A 20,195-nucleotide genomic window follows, 5' to 3' on the forward strand; every position below is an offset into this window, starting at 1 on the left:
CAAGTATTCTCTACCATCCAACACCTACTTCATTTTACTTGTATTGAAAAGAACCACTGAACGGTGTTTTACTCCGAGCAGTTACTTTAGATGTTTAAAAGAAAGTCTTCAGCAAAAAAAAAAAAAAAATTTTTCCTTTTTTAAAAATACACGTTACTGGGACAGGCAGTCACAGAGCTAAAAACGCCTACAGTTCCCCAAAATAACAACAAAAGGTTTTCAGCATTGCCAACTATTAAAGCACAGAGTCAAAACCAGAAATGTCACGCGGTTTACCCATCGCATCAGGTAGTTACTACCCTTCAGCATTCATGAATTAAAAAGAAAAAAAAAAAAGAAAGAGACGACAACAAGCAGACGTTGGGTTTTACCAATTTTATTTCTAGACTTTAGTTTTTTTGCTGGAAACTTGTCTGTTACAGGTCTGTTGGTGAAAATGTGCATTTCAGACCAGTGATGCCAATAAGTACAATATAAAAATGTACAAATCTGAATTGCTTGCTTACTACAGATTGTTATAATAATGTGACAAATAAAGCATCTCTGTTGGCACATGAACCCACTTAATCTGGATTTGGCCTTTTAGTACATACAATATCTTAAAAGAAATTTGCAATACACACTGCCACTCAGTGTAACACATAATATAACCAACAAGCACTAACTCAAGAATCATGTTTGGTTCAGAGACACAGAGATGCCACGAACAGAAGTGTTTTATGAGGTAAGCAGTAAGAAATGTTCCTGAAATTTGGACAGAATGTATCCAGTCCTCCTGGGTCCTGCGACTGCTAGTAGCATTGCAATGCTTTATTTATGCACTATGTAGGATCTTAACTGCATTTGCCTCAAAATGAGTTCTAATTCTGTTTTGGTTTAGCAGCATACAGGCAACAGCTAGATTATTCTTCAGCATACAACTCTGTTAGCTGGCTTATTTATGAGATTTACAGGCTTTTTAAATTAGCATTATGCTATAATTAAAAAAAAAAAAAAAACCAAAACAAAAAAACAACTAGTATATCATAACAGATTAAACACACAAAATACTTAGAGTTCCAGAAGATAACCTATCATACCAAATGATGTGTCCCAAGCGATGGGAAACCACATCAGGTGGCATACAAGAGTTATATTATAATGCACCTTTCATATATCAATGTGGCTAATAACACAGCTTAAAACTACTATGATAATAAACCCCAGATCAGACAAAGAATCCAGCTTTATAAAATGCATAACAACAAAAAAACTGACATTACTCGATCTTCTGAAATGTCTGCTGTTTTTAAGTTAATGCAACCTAGTTGCAAATCGCGAGACCCATTCAGAATAACGTTCGATGCATTTCCGTTTGCAGTAGCACTATGAGGCACTGTGTACGAACATTAAAACCTGGTCTAGACATGGTTAACTGAAGTATGAGGTATTGTGAAACAGGAGCCTTTTTGGAATAGAGCAGTAATCACATTAAGTAAAAATTGATCACATAAAAAAATCTACAAAAAAAAAAATGATGTCAATAATATAATTTTCTATGAGAAAATTAAAACCTATAACATGGCAGTATATGACATTGTATAACAAAAAAAAAAAAAACAAACTGATCCACAAAATAGCAGCAAAACACAATGACAAAGATACAGAAAAGCAATGTTAATTTTTTTTTCAAACCATGCTGGGAATTTATCCATAGCAGCTCAATAAAAATGGAGCATCCACTCCTTTTCTTTTCTCTTTTTCTTTTTTTTTTTTTTATTTTAAGATTTTTTTCTTTTTTCATTTTTTTGTTGGTTTTTTTTTTTGTTGTTGTTTTCTTTTTTTACAATCAACACCTTAGCGGCAGTTTTCTCACATACGTTTCACCATCACATTCTCCTCGAGCATCAACTTCAACAGCTATGTCCACGTCCCTTCAGCTACTTTCTAAAATAATAATAAAAAGATACATAGCCAAGATGTGCAAATTTTCTATTTGTAGCTAAATAAAAAAATGGGGCATATACTGGAATAAGAACTTCTTTCAAGTACTCCAATTTTCGTATCTATTAACTATGGCGTTTTCATGGTTAGACTGCTTTTGAAAAATGTATAGGAAGGGGCCAAACAGACTGCTTTGTTTCGGGGTTGTTCTTTGAAGCGTGTCCTTTTTTCTTTAATAAGCTGTGTTAAAACTGCAACATCAAGGGTAGAAAGATTATTTTTTTTTAAAAAAGGGGCGATTGCATTATTTTACAAATCATACTGGCCTTACGAACATCCTCTGCAATAAATATTCTTTTTAGCCTTAACTATAAATTATATATTTTAGTGTTTAAAAACCTTCAGTTGTAAAACATCTAGCGACAATCCTTAAACTATGTGTCCTATATGTGAACCTTTAAGGCCCCCTAATTTATAAAGATGAGTTGGCACCAAAGGATTTCTAAACTTCAACTTTTCTATAGAAAAGGATAGGAAGATATCCTGGCAATTTGTGAATGCAATTTCTCTCACTGGAACACAACCTTCGGAAAAAAAAAAAAATCACCTCTCCTCTAACACCATAGTTAAATGCACTTGCTTTGCAATTCCAAGTTTGCGAACAAGCACTTAATATATTTCCAAACCATTCCATTAAAAAAAAATTCCCACACAATAAAAGAATGTATTTCCTATATCTAATGGACTGAAAGTGCTTTGAATGGAATGGTTTTAGAATATTACAAACAAACGAAAAAAAAAAAAAAAAGACTAAACTGTGGATTGAACCTGACCATAGTTAGGCTGAATATCTGTGGGGTCAGACCAGCATTTTACACAGGTAACTACAAAAATATGAAGATTACAAAAATATAATATATTATGTCACTATTTCGGTTTCTCTTTATAATAGAGTATCGTATGAGTAGTACATTGGCCTTTCCCAACAACGCTAAGCTGGAACCCTACAAATGCCTTATGCACAGGCAATCCACAGGCACCAAAAAAAAAAAAAGATTAACATATAATAATGCTGCATACTAACATACACTAACTTATGGGTTACGTTAACCATTTATAAGGTGAAGAGGATAAAAAAAACCCTAAGGAAATAAAATAAACATTTACAGATGAATTATAAAGTGACTAAATGCATAAGCAAGCAAGATACAGAAAAGCCTAGAACTGCGTTAAAGCTATGCTTTTTTAAAGAAAAAAAAAAAGAATATTTCATTTACTATCTAAAAAAAAAAAAAAAACACCCTCTTCTACTTTAAAAATGGTTGGTTGGTTTGTTTTGTATGTAAGAAATCAAATCTAATACCTCCCCTGGAGACATTTTGTGTGTTAATGCCTATTTTTACAACATACAGACAAGAACACTTTAATATAAAAACTAGTTGATTATTATTGTATAAAATCCTCTATTTTTGTAGCACAAACCCCTGGGGGTAATGCAAATACTATTTTTTTCTTTTTTTAAGACAGTTTTTGGGGTATTTTTTGTTTATTTGTTTGTTTGAAGTCACAGATGGAAGGGAGACAGAGCAAGAAAAAAATATAACGAGACTGGTTTTCCCTTCTGGTATAAAAATGTCCTGGAGAAAAGGGTTTCTGGGGGGGAGATCCTGATGCCGATTCCTTCTCAGATGCCCTTTCTTTGCTTTTCTTGCCAAGCAAACCCATTAGGAGAAGTCCTCTTAAATGTTCACATCTCGCACATCAGTAGGTGTGCAGGAAAGGTCTGCTTCATCCTCTACAGTCTTTGTTTCTGAAGATACATTGTGCTGCTGTGCCTGACGTAGACTGGATTCAAGGAGGGATTCAATCTGTTCTTGGCAGGCTCGTAAACAATCCTAGAGAAGATTGAATGGAAGGAGAAAAAGACCCAGGGTCCTTTAGAAAAACAATAAGATCACAGACCAAATACCATTTCTTGAAAAAGCAAAAGAAATATAATCAAGTTATTTGGAAGGGCAGGAGACTGAGAGGAGTGTGGGAAGAGCAAGAGAAACGCCAAATAGTGACAGCTACCCCGTTTTCTGCAGGGTGCTAGCCTGGATCCAGACTTCAGCAACTAACTTTTACTATCTTCTATTTAACGGCCATGGTAGGGACCTCCATACACGGTCCTCTGGACAAACCATGACTGGTTGTGTTGGTAGTCTCAGGCCATAGGTCCACAACAAGGTCCGGGCAGGACCTTGACCCAGGAGGATATTAGAGCTTGCACTACTACTTCAGCAGTTCTATAAAAGTCCATCCACGCCATCTTTTACCTTCACTGTCCTTTATACCTTTCGAAAAATAGGAACAGTCTGACTGGACAGCAGCGTGAATCAATCAAAATTAAAACACGTGGACTTGAAAGACATAAAACTGGGCGGGAGTCAGAGTTGCTCCAAGTATTGCTGATGCCTGATTTCCCATTTTATCACAGAAACGCTTTAGCAGTACCGTCTACTAGAAGTGATGGTCTAAACAGTGAGTTTCCCAGGCTGAGTTCTGATAATATAAAGTTCTTAGATAGAAGTGCCATATATATATATATATATATTTATTTTTAGATATACATGCCTAAAGTTACCTGCCAGCTGCTGCTGTGTCCAGCACTGGGCAGCTCAAGTGAGCTAAGTGATCCCTCGCTTGGAAAATGTCTGAATAGAAAAATGTACTGGACTGTACGACCCCAAAATGGAGAGATCTTTCAGAAGCACCGCTGAGCATCCTCGCAACCATGCCTTATAAAGTGCTGCCAAGCTTTCTGTTTGCCACTGCGTTCACCTTGAGATCTCTTTCCCTTGCCTCAAAAGCACGTTCTCGGAGCTGACTGCGCACACGATCCTGCCGAGTGTGCGGGAGGGCGCAAGGGCCTCGCCGCTTGCACAGACCTCCGTGTGAATTAAAAGCATCAAGCACCATGCAGGATCCCGTCTCCTGTGGGGAAAGGTAACCTCCCCCAGGCGTTAAACCATACCATGAGCAGATATGTCCGACTCTACTTATCGATCCGCAGCCGTTAGAATTGGAGAAGGCCTGTCAGCTCAACCTCTTCAACTGTCTGCATGTTACGATTGGGTTCTTCAGAGCCATTGCAATGACACAAATGAGGCCGTAAACAGGCAAAACAATCGCGCTACATTTTGCCAAAATTCCTCCAGCATGCTGTTTACTCATATCTTTATAACAAACATCGTAAGCTTTCCCCCAACATATTTAACTCTGTGTATTAAGGACTTTGAAGTTTCCTTTCAGTATTGCCTTTTCTGATTTAACCTATGACATGTGTTAGCCCTTGCGGTGAACCCAGTCTTCCATGATAAATTGCCGTCAAAAGTGTTAGGATGTGCATGACTGAGAATGAATGTTGTTTTCCTGAGAGGGTGACCTGCCTGCTGTTTTCTTTATTTCCCAGTTTCAATTCTGCCTTCATTCAGAGGCTTCTTGTGTGATCTACCAGCTTTTCACTGATTCCACTACCACAAGAATCTCCTCTGCCACCAATAAGGGCACATGGCATTTGGGGTAAAATAAGATTAGAAACCCAAGCAAACAATTCTGTGCAAGTCCTTTCTGAGAGAGAGGGAGGTTAATCCTACCTCTAAGCAGATCAGACCATCAGTTACAGCTCACTGAAAACACATAACCTATGACCTTTTCTGGTTTAAACCCTAGTGTAATATTTCCTCTTGACAGAGACACACAGCGTTTTAAATGACAAAAAGAAACGCCTCATATCCTAAAGTCATCATGCCTTTGGCTCCTACATACCTCTGGCCTTCACAATAAGGTCTCTATGAAGTCCTTTCGCCCCTTCTCAAGATATGACGGATCAATCCTGACTGTAGGGCTTCTACTTGCATGTCCTGTACCACGCACCTCAGTCACACTTGGAATTAGATGTACTAAAGAGTAGTACAGGATACGGGTTTACGTATTTTCAGTTTTAACAAATCCAGGCACTTCTGAGGATAATTCTGTTTTAACACGGTGGCACGTTCAGTGTTCCAAAACTGAAAGCCCATTTATTTTCTGAGCAAAACAAACCCTGTTTGCTTTTTCTTTGGGGGTGTAGGGGGTGTTTCGTGGGTTTTCATGGAGGTTTTGTTGTTTTGGGGTTTTTTTCTTTAATCCTACCATTTGCATATAGCATGTCTGAGCTCTGAAAACTAAAACCATTCAAAAGAATTTCTATAAATACCTATTCTTCTCCCTCTGGAGTCCAGTCATGAATAATCACATAGGACTATGTAATTTAAAGGTAATTTTTGACCACAGAAATTTTTTTCCCCTGTGAGATTCTCAAGAGTACAGCATGTTGTATGTTTTTTAAACATAATCTTCACAATTATGAACAGACTATGTCTTAAGCTACAGTTGAATGAACAATTTTTTTTTAATGTTTCAGGCATTTTTGTTCAGATCACTTCTTATTAGATGAATAGTTTGCCTGCAGGAATGTATTAGAGCTAGCAAAAATAACTGCAAAATGTAACATTCACTGTCCACAACCTCAGCAAAGCTTTTTTCATCAGTACTCCTCAACATCGAACAGCAAATGCAAAACTTGTGCATTACTCTGGTAACTTCTCCCAACAACTTTTCTGCTTCACTACCCAAATTTTCAATGCCCACAGTTTGTTCAAGGTCATAAACCCTTCCTGGATTAATTAAGCTCCTCAGTGGAAAAAAAAAAAAAAAAAAAAAAAAAAAAAAGAGACTTGCTAGCTTAACTGATGTGGTCAAATACCTTTAACACACACAGTAGACATGATCAGACTCCAGGGTCAGATGCTAAAGGAAACAAACAACAACAAAAAAGAAACTGCTTGGAAATCCTTTGTTACTGCCCGACCCATTGTGGATAACAAGCACATGTTTGAAGGTGCCTCTGAGTAGGGGCAGGCAGGAGACGAATTCCAATGTACTAACAGACAGCGTGGAAACCCAATCTAATCTAGTTTAGCAAATTTCTGGCCTGGAAATGAATGTCAGGTAAAATTCAATCTGTTTGGATGATGGGGTCAAGAATAGAATGATGGAAGACAGCCCAAGACATTCTAATTGTGATTATCTGACTTCTAATTACCCCTGATCAAAGGCAAAATGGGAAATTGGACTCCTACCAACGTAAACATGAACCATAAAGGAATTCCAATCAGGTGATATTCATTTTACTTTAGATTCAGCTTTCTTTGAGACTAAAGGTAAAAAAGTGTAATTATATAACCTGAAATCCAACAGCCCAGCTGCTCTAGCTAATAGATAATCAGGGAGAATGCTGGCCATGTTATAATGCGTGCTCTTTAATATTTCCAGACAACCCAATATCAAGCGTATTCATTTGTGCGGTCCGACAAGGGGAACCATCGCTGTGGAGTAACAAACTTCATACACATGCTAGTGAGATAAGGTAATAGGAATAGCATTTGGTGCCATGGATTACATAGGCAGGTCTTGCGGGAAGCTCCCTGTGCAGGGGAATCGTGCTGTGTATGAAGCCGAGCAGTTTTCTCTACTCATAGTAGTGAAAAATGCTGTTCCTTTATTCCATTACAAACACAATATACACATATGTAGGTATAATTCTATGATGCTTATTTTCTGTAGCAACCCATACAAAAACCGAACTTCTAACTCCAGCTGCTCTAACACGTGAATGTATTTACCAGTGAAAGCTGGAGGGGAGTTTGTTACTTCCTTTTAAAGCTCTTAAATTCGGGTTACGCAGATTGTGGCCTTGCAATGACTCCGGACAATAAAAAAGACATACGCAAGAATTCTCCTTCTTGCTAAAACCACCTTCTTTTCTTTTCAAAGAGTTCTGTCATCAACTAAGTCAAGTCACATACGGGTGTGCTGTTCTTCTCAGAGATGTTAGAGAATCTACCTCAATGCTCTGTATCAGGAATGATCAAATAAGGTTTTTGTTTGAATCAGACACCGTCAGAGCAGAGCGCGAGCCTAGTATTTTTCCTCAGTACCTGCTTCAGATATCTCACACTGGATAGTGGCCAACCATACGCTGAAATATCCACGTTGTTCCCGAACTGACTAAAAGCATTACACGTACATACCAAACTGAGCAGCATTGTACTGCAGGATTTGAAGTTCTTACAGTATTTAACATTTCAGCACTGGATCCATATTACTTGAGCTTCTTAGCTTTAATATAAATGGCAAAAATAACGCGCTCAATACTGAGGCATTGTTAAGGGGATCAAAATAATAAGCTGAGATATGATACTAGTCAGCAATTGTTTCACACAGTCTATCAAAAATAAAATATTCTTTTGTGAATAATTAATTATGGTGCATTCATCTTTCCAGAAATCACTCAGTCCGGTCAACAAAGTCCAGTTACGCAAACCTAGCAGTTTTGCAGCGTCTGGACTAGTACAGTTCTCTATGTATTTAAATTATTAACATGTAAAATAATTTAACGGCATCCCAAAGATTCTGCCGCTAACCACAGAGTTGTCTTTATTTGACTCATTGTCCGGCGCTTGGAGACCTCACAAGAACCTTTTTAAAGCATCTATTTATTGGTCTTCCACATTGTTACAAAACAAAGCTCAACTCTGCCCCAACTTCACACACCATTATGACATGGATCATTGACTTTAGGTCTTCCTTGTAGGCTCCCTTCCTGGCCCATTCACTCATGAAAGGTTTATTGCTCACTAGTTACTGATGTGCATCTCCTGGAAGCTGCAGGGCAAAATGAGAGTCCTGTGAGGACCATCTACCTCGTCAGAAAGTCGTGGGACAAGCATTTGTTCCGAAAAGGAATTCAATACCAGCTACTGTGCAGGTCTAGCACGTAATAAACCAAATTAGATCATTAGAACTCTTTTAAGAAAGGCTTTTTCACACCACTTGGCACAATAAAAAGGCCTCGAGAATGGTCAAAGATAAGGTCAGAGATACCACAAGGTCTCCGTGACTATTTCCTCCTCTTATTTTCAAAGTTTGGTTTTACACAGACTCCTGGTTTAGTTACCTACAACCAAACGCAGCCTAAATGGATGCAGGGTTTCTTTTGCTTTGTCAGCTACAAAGCCACCGGAGCTGGACGTGGCATTCCTATCAGTGAACTGCAGCAGCGTAATCACCGATTATTAATGGATGTAACGACAGCAATGTAACTCGGATGGACACAACAGAACACGTTCGAAAACCCCACTCGGAAGCTTGACTTTTATCGAGATTTACTGTCAGATCAGCCACTCTGCAGTAAGCAGGCATTCATTCTTAACTCTAAGGCAGCAGATCAACCGAAAGAAAGAGTCACTTACCGGATCACATTTGATAACTTGTGATAGGAAATGTGTGAGGCATTGATAGGAGAGGAAAGTGTTAGTGTTCCCCAGATGCAGGCCTTGCACAGCTGCTACCACACTGCCAGCTGCGATCATGGAAGGTGGGTTTGAAATAAATTTAATATCTGTATGAAGGAAGAGAGAAAAAAAAAAAGAAAAAAAAAAAGACTGAAATGATTGCTTTAGGAGAAGCCTGCCCATACACATACGCTCTTCTACCAGCCTGGCTTCAGCTGCCAACTATTGCATCCAAAAAGGTAGGGAAAGCTGTGAGCAGAAAGGTGCCTCCTGCTCTAAACTGTTACAGGTCCAAACCTGTGAACACTTACCCACACGAGCAACCGTACTGGAGCGAGCAGCCCTTCCCAGCGCTACGCCAGGGAGGCCATTCATCACTCCGAGGTATTTTTATCATAAGCGGGGCCCCCATTCTTCCAACGTTAAAATACTTTGCTCATGTGAATAATGCCACTGGGGTCAATGGCACTATACATCTGAGAAAACCTGTTGGCATTCTGAAGTGTTTCGCATGATCAGATCCGAGGTGCGCTCCAATGAGGAGTCCTCGGGCCCTTTAAAGCAGAAACCTTTGCACTGACATTCAAAGGAATATAGCTTTAATGAACAACAACATCAACAAAAAGAAAGAAAGAGAAAGGCTGCTTAACCCTGTCAGGAGGCAGATAATCCATATTTAAATTAAGGTTTCATCTTAAAAATGCTTTGTCTCAACCTAGTCTCTTGTCAGTGGCTGCCATCCATCCTGGCAACAGGGATTTAATGTAAATGTGGCATAACTAAGTGACGGGGGTCCCAAGAATTGGCGGACAATCAGTTACATTCTGATGTGACACCATGCTGACAAGAGGCTGGGCCCCCTTCCAGACTGCATTGCTGTAGGTCTCTCCACAAAGCCACTCCCATGATTCCTCCAGGGGCTATCTCTGCCATTTAGCATGTTTTCGGTTTGGTTTTGTTTTGGTGGTGTTTTTTTTTGTTTTGGTTTGGTTTTTTTTTTGGTTTTGTTTTTTTTTTTAATAATAAAATAATCCACATTTTAATGCTAAGACTCTTGCTGCAGAACAGGAATGCGTTTGATCCGTGGCAGCGTGCACCTTGGAGGAAAACGGGAAACAAAGGAAGTAAGTGGCACAAGTAAACGGATAATTTTTTGAGGAAGAAAGGGAAATGCCACATTATACACAAGAACCTGAGATACATTCCTTCAGCTTTTATCAGAATACAACTTCCTCCGGGTTGAAAAAATATAAACCATCTGTCAAACCCTTGAATGAAATCAAAGGAACGGGCAGCTTAGAGGGCTCGGTGGAACAGTTTAAGTATTAAATCATGCATCTACTTTATTATGATAAAATAACTTTTGCGTAAATGTTTTACACCAGTGAAACCGAAGACTTTGGGACTCTGGGAAAGTCCTCTCTCTCAATCTATTCATATACCTCTGACACTCCATTGCAGCCCAGACCAATACCCACCTTCAAAGGGGCACTTCACCCATCGTTCTATGAACCTTCAAAATTAAACTGATACAATGAACTGTGGCCAAACTTTGGTGATGCACTGCCGGCGGAAAGGCGAACTTTATCTACAGTCATCTCATTTACGTTACCAGGCTTAAAATAAATCCAGTTTGTCCCTTTTTCCTAATCTGCCCCGTTTCCGGGCAGATATATAAATACAACCAGCTTCTAGCAAACTTCTGTCATTCCCAAAATCAAAGTGGTCCAGTCTGCTTATCGACACTATACGCATTCCCAAGCCAGACCCCTCACTGTAATCCTGACAGACAGCTGCAGGTAGACTTCAGGAATGAGGGATTTCAGCAGGCAAGCACAAATTCCACCAAGATTGGGTCGCTCAGAGGGGTACGGTGGCAGCGCGGTCGCGCCACTATTTACTGAGCTCCACACAAACAGAACATGACCAAAATGTGTCAGTTTAATGAGTCTGTCCCGACAGGATCACGTTTGGGATTAATATTTGCGTTCTTCTTTTAAATGGAGCAGTAAACAAGAACATGAATTCATAGTCACACCCTCATTCTTTCCAAGGTGGAAAAGTGATAATGAAGTTTAAATGACCAGTTTGTGTCTGTCCCTATAACCACTCCAGACAAGCAGCATGGACTGCCTTTTTGTTGCAACTCAACAAGGAATTATTTGTGGCAGAGGCCACTAATTTCAGCATATTAATCAGGGGGCCCCTCTCGCCTGTAATTGGATGCCCCCAAGTGAAGAGTGTGGCATCATTGTCAGCCTCCATCGCCTCATCTTGCGCTATTGAGCGCTCAGGAACAAGGGGGCTTCGGTGAGATGAATTAGACCTGACACAGCCACAATGGGGTAGGGGGCCCCATCAATTGAAGCACACATCCCCAGTAGCCTATCTGAGACTTCATCCAAAAAGAATAAACAACTTCAGCGTTGTTAAAAAGAGAGAGAGAGAGAGAGAGAGGAGGGGGAGGAGAGAGAAGAATGCCAGCCACCCTGAAGGGAGGACAAAGCAGGCATATAGGCGCTGCAGCGCTTTAAAAAAAATTCCTAACAAGGCGAGTCACCCCTTTTCCTTTTTAAATGGAGCAGCAATTCCATCCGTCTGGAGAGCTGGGGGCTATGAATGAAAATCTTTTCATTGAGGCAAATCAAAACTGCGAACATAAATCACTTGCTGCAAGATGCAACAGGTTCCAACTGGTCACATACCTTGAGACTTCCAATTTTATAAAGGCCAGAGAATAGGAGAATTGTAACGCGCTTGTTTTCAAAGGGGGATCGTTCTTTCTCCATCCGAGGAGGAAAGCAACAACAATAATAACAGCAATAATAATAATATAAAAGGAGCCTGGTATGTTTTGATAACCAGAGGAACATAATGAAATGCTGAAGCTCCAATATTTGTTGCTATTCATTGTTATGCTTGTATAGAGCTGCAGTTCTCCCTCAACACTGGTCTTAACTTGGGCCAAAAGAGGCCTGCTTCCTTTTGAGCTCTCCTTGCCTTGCTCGGCCATGCCAAAGCCCCATTCATTAAGCTCAATTATGTGTTAACTTCAAACAACCCCTGGTAATTTTTTTTACTCTTTTTTTTTTTTTCTTTTTTTTTTTTTTTTTCTTTTTCTCCCAAACCTACCACAGCACAAAGACATCCTTTGGTGAAAATGGATTTTTCAAAACTAAACCTAATCCAATAAATCCAGTTCTACTAGCCAGCGGAGGGAGCTCGGAAGGAATTCCCCTCAACTTCACCTTGCAGCTTAACCTTCTGCACACTCATCTACAAACACTTCCACAGCCTTCACCCTCCTAAGCCAACTGGCGGAGGTTCTTCTTTTCTAAGCAAGCGTTATCTTGCCGTCTCTTCTTAGGAGACCCTCCTTTACAGCAGAGGACACAGGCCCACGTATCCCCGAGTAGAGGACATACTTGCACTTGCCCCTGGGGCCACTTAAGCGAGTGTCAGTGTTTCCAGTGGACTTTGGATTGGGCCCCACAGCATCCAGGCAGCACCATGCATTTGCAGTCCCGTCTAGGTTCATTTTGGCAAGGGGAAATACAACACAACCCAGCAACAGCAAAGCAAAGTCCAGATGCTACTTAAGCCACATGTGATCTTCACTAGCCAACAAAGAAGTCATGAGGAAAGCAAGAGGTAGAGAAAACCCTGACATCCAAAAATAACAATAAAAATACAGAGCCGTAGTGGCAGCCTTCCTGAGCGCTCTTTCCCCAGGCAATATTCCCAACTTCAGTAGGGAGCTGAAGAGGGCCCCAATTCTGGTGAGCTCAGCACTGTTTTTTTAAAAGCTAAGTAAAACTCCCAGAACATGGTTCTCATTTACTGATCCATTCTCCAGCTGTGGTGTGTAGCAGTGTTAAATAAAGGCTCTGGATGTGCTTCCTAAAAGAAACATAACAACACCGACAGTAGATCAAAGTACTGGACTCTTAGCAAGTCTCCAACCTTTGAACTACTCTTGTTTTCATCCCTGTCATTGCCAACACAACAACCTAGGTTAAACATCCCCATATCCAAAGGGGAGGCCGAGTAGCTGTTCTTTTTAGCTAGCAGCCGAGGAAGCTTCAAACTTAGCAAAATCACGCATTCGGAGTCGCAGCAGCCTTATCTCGGTAGAATCTGGCACGGAGAGTTAACGGCTGATTTTCCCAAAATGTTGCTGCAGGTAGTTTTGAAGGCTGTTGGAAGGTTGTAGCGCTCCGAACACCGAGCATTGTTCCAGGCAATCTAATTTACGAACTACCCGTTATGCTGATGTTAGGCCCAAGATGAAGAGCAATGCCAGCATTTATAAATTTCTCTTTTATGGCTTGGTCGTTCTATCTTTAGGCCTTGCAGTAAGGCAGATTGTGTGAAATAAAATTCTTCTTCTGAGCGCCTGCAATCTTTCTTCGATCTTTTTACCAAATCAATCTCTGGAAAATAAACTACACAACCTTAATTTGTGCCACTGGCCACATACATCCCACCGAGGTTTTCAAGCGTGGATACCTCTTCTCGAGTCCAAATGCAGGCTCAATCTCTTTTTTTAGCACACACTGCCACCGAATATTAACATTTACTAAAGCACTGTATCTCCTTTACACTAAGTTTTTATCAGTGTCAACGGAGTGTCTGGCATTCCTCTTTACGTGCTACTGCAAAGGATCATTTGCTTTGGCTGCTTTTTCTTCCTTATTCTTTTGCCATCCCTGGATTGGTCTCGCCATACTAAAAACGCGCCGAACACGTTTTGTTTAAACAGAGTATCTTCCCTCTAGAACTTCTTTTGTCCCTGCTCCTCCACTCTGTCCTGTGGGAACAGCGAGATCTCGAGATCTGGAGAACAGAAAAGACTCTTCTACAACTTTTTTTTTTTTTTTTTTTTTCCTCCTCCTTCCCACTCGTTCGGGATCAGCGGGTTAAAGCCGGTACATGTACAAATGCATACACACACAGAGTCCACATGCAAACATGGAACTTCAAAAGAACCAGCGCTCGCTCGCTCGTGCACGCACGGTGCCCTTGAAACCAAAGATCAGGCCTTTGCAAACCTGGCCTAGCCAACAGTCGGCGTCTTTGGAGGCCGGCCCCGCACATGGCTTCAGCGCAGCACGTGGTCCGAAGGGTGCAGATGGCAGCGGCTGGGTCCGGTGCCAGGAAAGCCTCTGCGCCGCGTGGCCCTCCTCCAATCCACCAGCCACCGAGGAAAGGGAGGGGGGCGGGAGGGGTAGGGGGAAGAGGCAACTTGAAGAGGGAAGTTTTAAAACCCCCTGCGCCGAGCTATTCACACAAGCAAAATCTCCCTCCGCCTTTTAAAAACCGTCTTAAGAATGAATCCACGCGGGGAGGGATTCCCCCGTACGGGCGGCGAGCCTTTTGCAGCCCCCACATCAAACCCGGCGTACGGAGGTGAAGAAATCGTGCCACGGCTGAGCTACAAAAATGGGGGGGGGGGGGGGTGTTTCTCCCTCCCTGGCAACACCACAGACTCAACTCAGAAGCAAAATTATCTTCTGGGAAAAAAAAAAAGAAACAAACACCAAAACTTACCTCTGCAAAGTAATCCACCTTCTGCAAACAACAAGGGGCAATAATCGGGGTTTAAACTACCTCCCCACAGCTCTGGGAGCTCGCTTTAGACCACAGCTACGGGAAGCTTTACAAGCCGGGGGGTAGGTGCGTGTAGGGGAGCAAACACGCTTCGCTTAACGTGCAGGGCTCATACCTGTAGCGCACAGAGCCACAAAAGTCTGAGCATGTTTACGGATGATCTGCTTGGTGTCCTCTGCCAGAGGCATTTTAGTAAGGAAATGTTCAATGAAATCGTGGGGGGTCATTGCAGCCAGATTCCATTTCAGCTTATTCACCAGAAGCAGCTCCATTTGCTGCAAAGACAAGAGGGAGGGAAGGGGGAAGAAGAGAAGAGGAAGGAGAAGAGGGAAAATGCGGTTAGCTCGGCTCGCACACGCTCGGACCAGCAGCATCCGCAGCTGGGCGAGTCAGCCCTCGGCCCAGCCCGCTTCCCCGGCCGGGGATGGTGAGCCGGGGGGGGGGTGTGTGTGTAAAAAGCAGGGGGGTCCTCCCGCTGCCCAGCCCCGGCTCAGGCGGGGGCCGCCGAGCCGCCCCCCGCCGGGAAGCGCCCGCCGCTGCCCCCCTGCGGGGCCGCCAGGGGGCGCCCTCGCTGCGCGGTGGCGGCGGGTCCGGCCCGGGGGAGCGGGGGGGCGACCGGGGGGAGCGGGAATGGCGGGGGCGGGGGGGGGGGCTGGTACCGACACGGCCCCGGTCCGCTCCCCTCCCCGGCTGCAGCCCTGCGGCGGCGGGGAAAGACTCCCACCCGGCGCCGGCACGGAGGTAGCCCCCTCCTCGCCCTCCCCTGGTGGTGGTGGTGGGGGGGCTCGTTAATCGGCGTTTTTGGTGGTTTTTATTATTTTCTATTTTTTTCCTGAGGTGATTAAACGTGAAATTACCAGTAATTCGTCGGGTCTAATGGAGTTATCTGTATAAATGCACAGTTTTTCTGCGGTCAGAGGAATAGTTTCCTTCATTTTTGAAGCCACAAACATGCAGGTAGCTCCGAGCAATTGCAATCGGCTTTTCTTGAGGGGTTCAAACGACAAAAATCTGTCCAAATAATTCATAGCCAAGGGGAAAACTTCCTCTTCGCACTTCTGCTCCTCGCAAACCTGGAAGAAGGAGAGAGATCGTTGAAGAATAATTTAATACAGGCGAAAGCTGGGCTTGTCCTGCCGCCCTCGTCTTCCCCCCCCCTCTCGCCCCCCAGGCTTTGCAGGGCAATGTTGAAGGAGACGAGGGGGAAAAATGCAGTTGGGGGGAAACGGGATAAATAAGGGAAAAACGGAGACATCAAAGAAAATGAAAGAGAAAGTCACGAGTGGCAAAATGGGGAGAAATGTGGCGTCAAAAAATCCGCAGGCGATTCATGGTAAAAAAAGTGTTGGGGGGGGTAGGAAGGGGGGGAATCGATGAGGACGTCTGTCCCCATCTTTGCAGCCCCTAGAACAAATTTTAAAAAAAAGAAAGAAAAAGGAAAGCGGAGGAAAATGCGAGCCCCCGTGTCTGGGAACGGGGTGCAGAGCCGGGCTTGCCCCCAGTTTTATTTATTTCGCTTTTATTTTTTCATCTAATTTGCCGTTGTGCTGCCGATTCCCCTCTCTGGTCGAGACACAAAGGTGGCGTCCAGCCTCATTTCCCCAGACGTCATCTTTTCAAAAAATATTTAAAAATATTTAAAAAATAATTCGAGCTCTCAAAAAAGGCTGAAAATGAAGCGGCGGGGGTCCTTTACCGAGCCCCGTGCCGATGGTCCTGCTGGGGGGCTCCGGGGAGGCCCCCCGAAGTGAAATTCACCGCCTCCCTCTCTCGCCCTGCAGCACAGCCGGGCGCGACATTTCCCAGAGCAAGGCAGGGCGCTGCGCTTTCAAAAATTAATTAAAAATAGATCGCGGGCGCCCAGGGCTTCGGAAAAGGCATGAAAATGTAGCCCAGCTCCTGGGGCTCCCTCTGGGAGCCCCCCGAGACGTGTCCCGCCAGGGGATGAGGCCCTTTCCAACTGGCTTTTCCCAGGCGACCTTGCCGATCGCCGCCGCAGCACAAGCGTGCCTTTGAGGGGTGACCACAGCTCCAGCCTCTCTTCGCGCTGAACAAAGAAACTTTCACCCTGCAACTCCCCCCAAGAAACGCCGGAGCCCCTCCGGCCGGTCTCCCTGCCCGCAGCCCCAGCTGGGTCCCCCGGCCCCCGACCTCCTTTCCCCCGGCCCCCTTCCCCCGCTCCCCCCCGCAACACACACCCTTGGCTGGCTCCCCGGGACTTTCTTAATTTTTCTCCCCATTAATAAACACTTTTTGCTTTGCAAATAAAAGAACAAAGATGGCGCATAATACTGGCACGGGCAGCCGCTTGCATACGTGTACAAGGATATTAATTTAAAATAAAATCCCCCCCCCCACCGAAAAAATTAACTGGCAGGGTTTCCCGGCGGCCCCGCACGGCGCGGCCGGGGGCTCGGCGGCCGGGGCCGCTCCCGGCGGGGCGGCGGACGGGGGGCACCGGCGGCCCGGTGCTCTCCGCCGGTACACGCCGTGCCCCGACGGCCGGGGAAGGTGCCGGGGCGCCCCCCGACGCGGTGTACCGGGGGGGGTGGGGGGATGGAGGGAAGCGGGGGTGGGTGTCGGTCGTCCGCCGCTTCTCCGCGGCGGGACCCGACCGCTGCAGCGGGGATAAAGAAGCGGCAATAACGGCGGCGGCGATGGTAAGCCCGGCCCGGGTCGCCTCGGTGCGGGCGGGCGTCTCCGGAGCCAGAGCAACGTGTGCCGCGCCGGGGAACTTATTTCGGGAGGAGATTGGGGGGGGCGGGGGGGGGGGGGGTGTCAGGAGATGGGGGAGCAGCTCTCCGGCTTAATTCATTTCGGTGCCGGAGCAAAGAAAATCCCCGGAAAGATACAAACCTCCAACATCCAAGTGGCAACTATTTTCCTCATATATGGCAAGATTTCTTTCTGCACGCACTTGAAGTAGGAGACGGAGGGCGAGCAGGTCTCCTCCGCCTTCAGCATTGTCTGCAGCACCCTGTCATTGAGGAGGTTGGCATCTAGGTAGGCTCGTCGGATGGTCTCCACCTCGCAGCACAGCAGCTGATGTTCCATGTCTGCCTCCGTCGTCCTCGAGTCAGTTTTCTGCAGCAGGACTGAGTCAGTCGCTCGCTCGCTCTCTTCCCCTTCCAGGAGTCCCTTGGATGCTGCTTCTGCTACTGCCGCTACAGCCCTCTGGAGGCTGCAGAACTTTCTAACTTCCAACAAAACTCTCCTGTATAGTCCCTGTGACGTTACTGTTGTTAAGCAGAGATCAAAGCACGAGAGAGAATGAGAAAGAGAGAGAGAGAGAGCCAAAAGCAAGGGGCAGAGCCCTAAAGCCATCCCATAGGCTTCAAGTCCTTCCCCTTTGCTTAGCTTATAGAGAGCAGGGGTTTAATGCAAATGCAAATGAGACAAGGGCTTGCTTTCTTCAAGGGCAAGGGAGAGGTGGGGGAAACCCAAATTGTCTCTTCAGTGTATCATGCATAATTTTAAAAATGGAGCGAGTTCTGCAGTGGGAGCCAAATGATGAATGGGGCTAGGCCACACACAGACACGCAGGGATATAAATACAAGGAGACTGGGTTGGTATTATTTTACTGGGGGGTGCTGGGGAGGGGGAGCAGGGCAGTACCAGCACATCGCTGTTTGCTTATCAATTATTATTATTGCTGTCACCCACGGGTACCTGCAACAGGCGTCGTTTAAAAAGGCACGCTCCCAACCTGAACTCCAGCTCTTTGTAGTTGATCCCAAGGGAAAGCTTTCTCCCATTTCCTCAGACCTATTTTTTCCCAGGCTAGATCGTTCCGCTGCGCACCAGAAGTTTTAAAGGAATTGGGGTCTCCCACCTCTGTCACGATAGTGCTCTTTCTTCTATTTTTTTTTTTATTTTTTTTTTTTAATTTTAATGTCTTTCCTTTCACTTTAAAGGTTTTACCCTCCACAAGGGGCACAGAGGTGGCAGGAGACAGGGTGACAGCTAATCCGAGCCGCCGTCGGTGGCAGTGCACGCCGGGCAGGCCGCGCTCCCCTCCCCACCCCACCCCCACCGCGCACAGCCACCCAGAAAAGAAATATCCCAGCAGAGCAGCAAAATGGTGGCCAGAGCTTCCTCCAGCACCTAAAGGGAGATGAATCAAGGGGGGGAGAGGGAGGTGCCGGCAGCCGCCGGAGCCTGCTGGGGCCTCATCCGACACGCCGTGCTGGCAGGACAGCCTGTCCACGCGTGACATGCAGGGCCCCACCATAAATAACTCCCATTCCCTGGCTGAACCGCCCGTACCTGAAAACACTTTGCTTTGCTTTGTTTCTAATAAAAGAAGTCTCTTTTAAACTCCTTGTTTTTTGAGGGGCTGATAGGGGAGCTTGGGGCCAGCTGGAAGACACCAGAGGTCAAGCCGATGCCCCACTGCGGGGGAGAAATGACTTGTCCAGCTCCAAAGTGGAGTGGGGAGAAGCGGGAAGGCCATCAACTGGGGGTCACGTTGCCATCTGCCCACCCGCTCCTCAGCCTCGGCGCTTCAGCATCACCTGGGTGCAGGAAGACCTCATCGGTGGGACGGCACTGGCGGCAGCATCGCCAGCAGGCGTCAGGGCAGTGGAAGGGTCTCATGGCCGTGGAGGACATGCCATGGAGGACATGCTTTGGAAGACATGCCACACAAAGTTACACGGCATCTCCCCTGCATGACCCACGGGGAAAGCAGTGCCAAAGATCACAGGGCACGCTGTTGCACAGTGGTGCATTTACGTAATCTCTTTGCATGAAATATCTGCCCATCTTTCCTAGTTTACCGCTTTGCTTGACCGTTTGTCTCCATTTTGGCTTCGTCCGTCGGGAGGACGTCGGAAGCCATGGGGATCTCAGTTTCCCTGGTGCACCACAGCCCCTGGGGCGAATGGGGAGGGTTTCTTGGGAAGGAAGCCGTCCCCTGCCCGCGTCCCTCCGCACAGGACACGCGCTTCTGTTTCCACAACTTCAGTTGGCCAGTTTTAATTTTTAATGCAGAAACACGCCATGACCCTGCACTCCCAGACTGGAATCCGGCCTGCCCGCGACGCGCGACTGGGGAATCCGATTTAATTGATGTGCTTGCACCCCCAGCATCTTTCTGGGGAGCAGCCGCTCTGGGGGTGCTGGCAGAGCGCTTGGGGGGCCCAGTCCCGGTCCGGATCGTGCCAGCTCTTTGCCCCCAAACATTTATCGTTAGCCACATCACCCGGCCCTGCCCAGGAGCAGGGACGCAGCCCCCACGCCTCCACCATCCTCGCTTTCCCGGTGCCTCCCGCTTGGGGTGG

The 20,195-nt window shown here is 45.2% G+C and overlaps 2 protein-coding genes across 2 annotated transcripts in view; one reads left to right on the forward strand and one right to left on the reverse strand.

Annotated features, from left to right (window-relative positions):
- Nucleotides 1–14,494, forward strand: part of LTO1 (LTO1 maturation factor of ABCE1) — a 31,785-nt gene extending 17,291 nt beyond the window's left edge. Inside the window, exons 5-6 of the mRNA XM_054198412.1 lie at nt 10,366–10,426; nt 12,440–14,494. Of these exons, the coding sequence (XP_054054387.1) occupies nt 10,366–10,426; nt 12,440–12,495 (117 nt within the window). The 3' untranslated portion in view covers nt 12,496–14,494. The remainder of the gene's footprint in view (nt 1–10,365; nt 10,427–12,439) is intronic.
- On the reverse strand, nt 361–18,182 carry CCND1 (cyclin D1). The gene is made up of 5 exons (XM_054198411.1): nt 17,769–18,182; nt 15,770–15,985; nt 15,028–15,187; nt 9,261–9,409; nt 361–3,818 (listed from the first exon to the last, which is right to left on the reverse strand). The coding sequence occupies exons 1-5, from the start codon at nt 17,964–17,966 to the stop codon at nt 3,663–3,665; spliced, it is 879 nt and encodes a 292-aa protein (XP_054054386.1). The 5' UTR covers nt 17,967–18,182; the 3' UTR covers nt 361–3,662.
- Nucleotides 18,183–20,195: the final 2,013 nt, after the last annotated feature.

The sequence above is a fragment of the Rissa tridactyla genome, chromosome 4, assembly GCF_028500815.1.
Source record: "Rissa tridactyla isolate bRisTri1 chromosome 4, bRisTri1.patW.cur.20221130, whole genome shotgun sequence".
Taxonomy (NCBI): domain Eukaryota; kingdom Metazoa; phylum Chordata; class Aves; order Charadriiformes; family Laridae; genus Rissa; species Rissa tridactyla.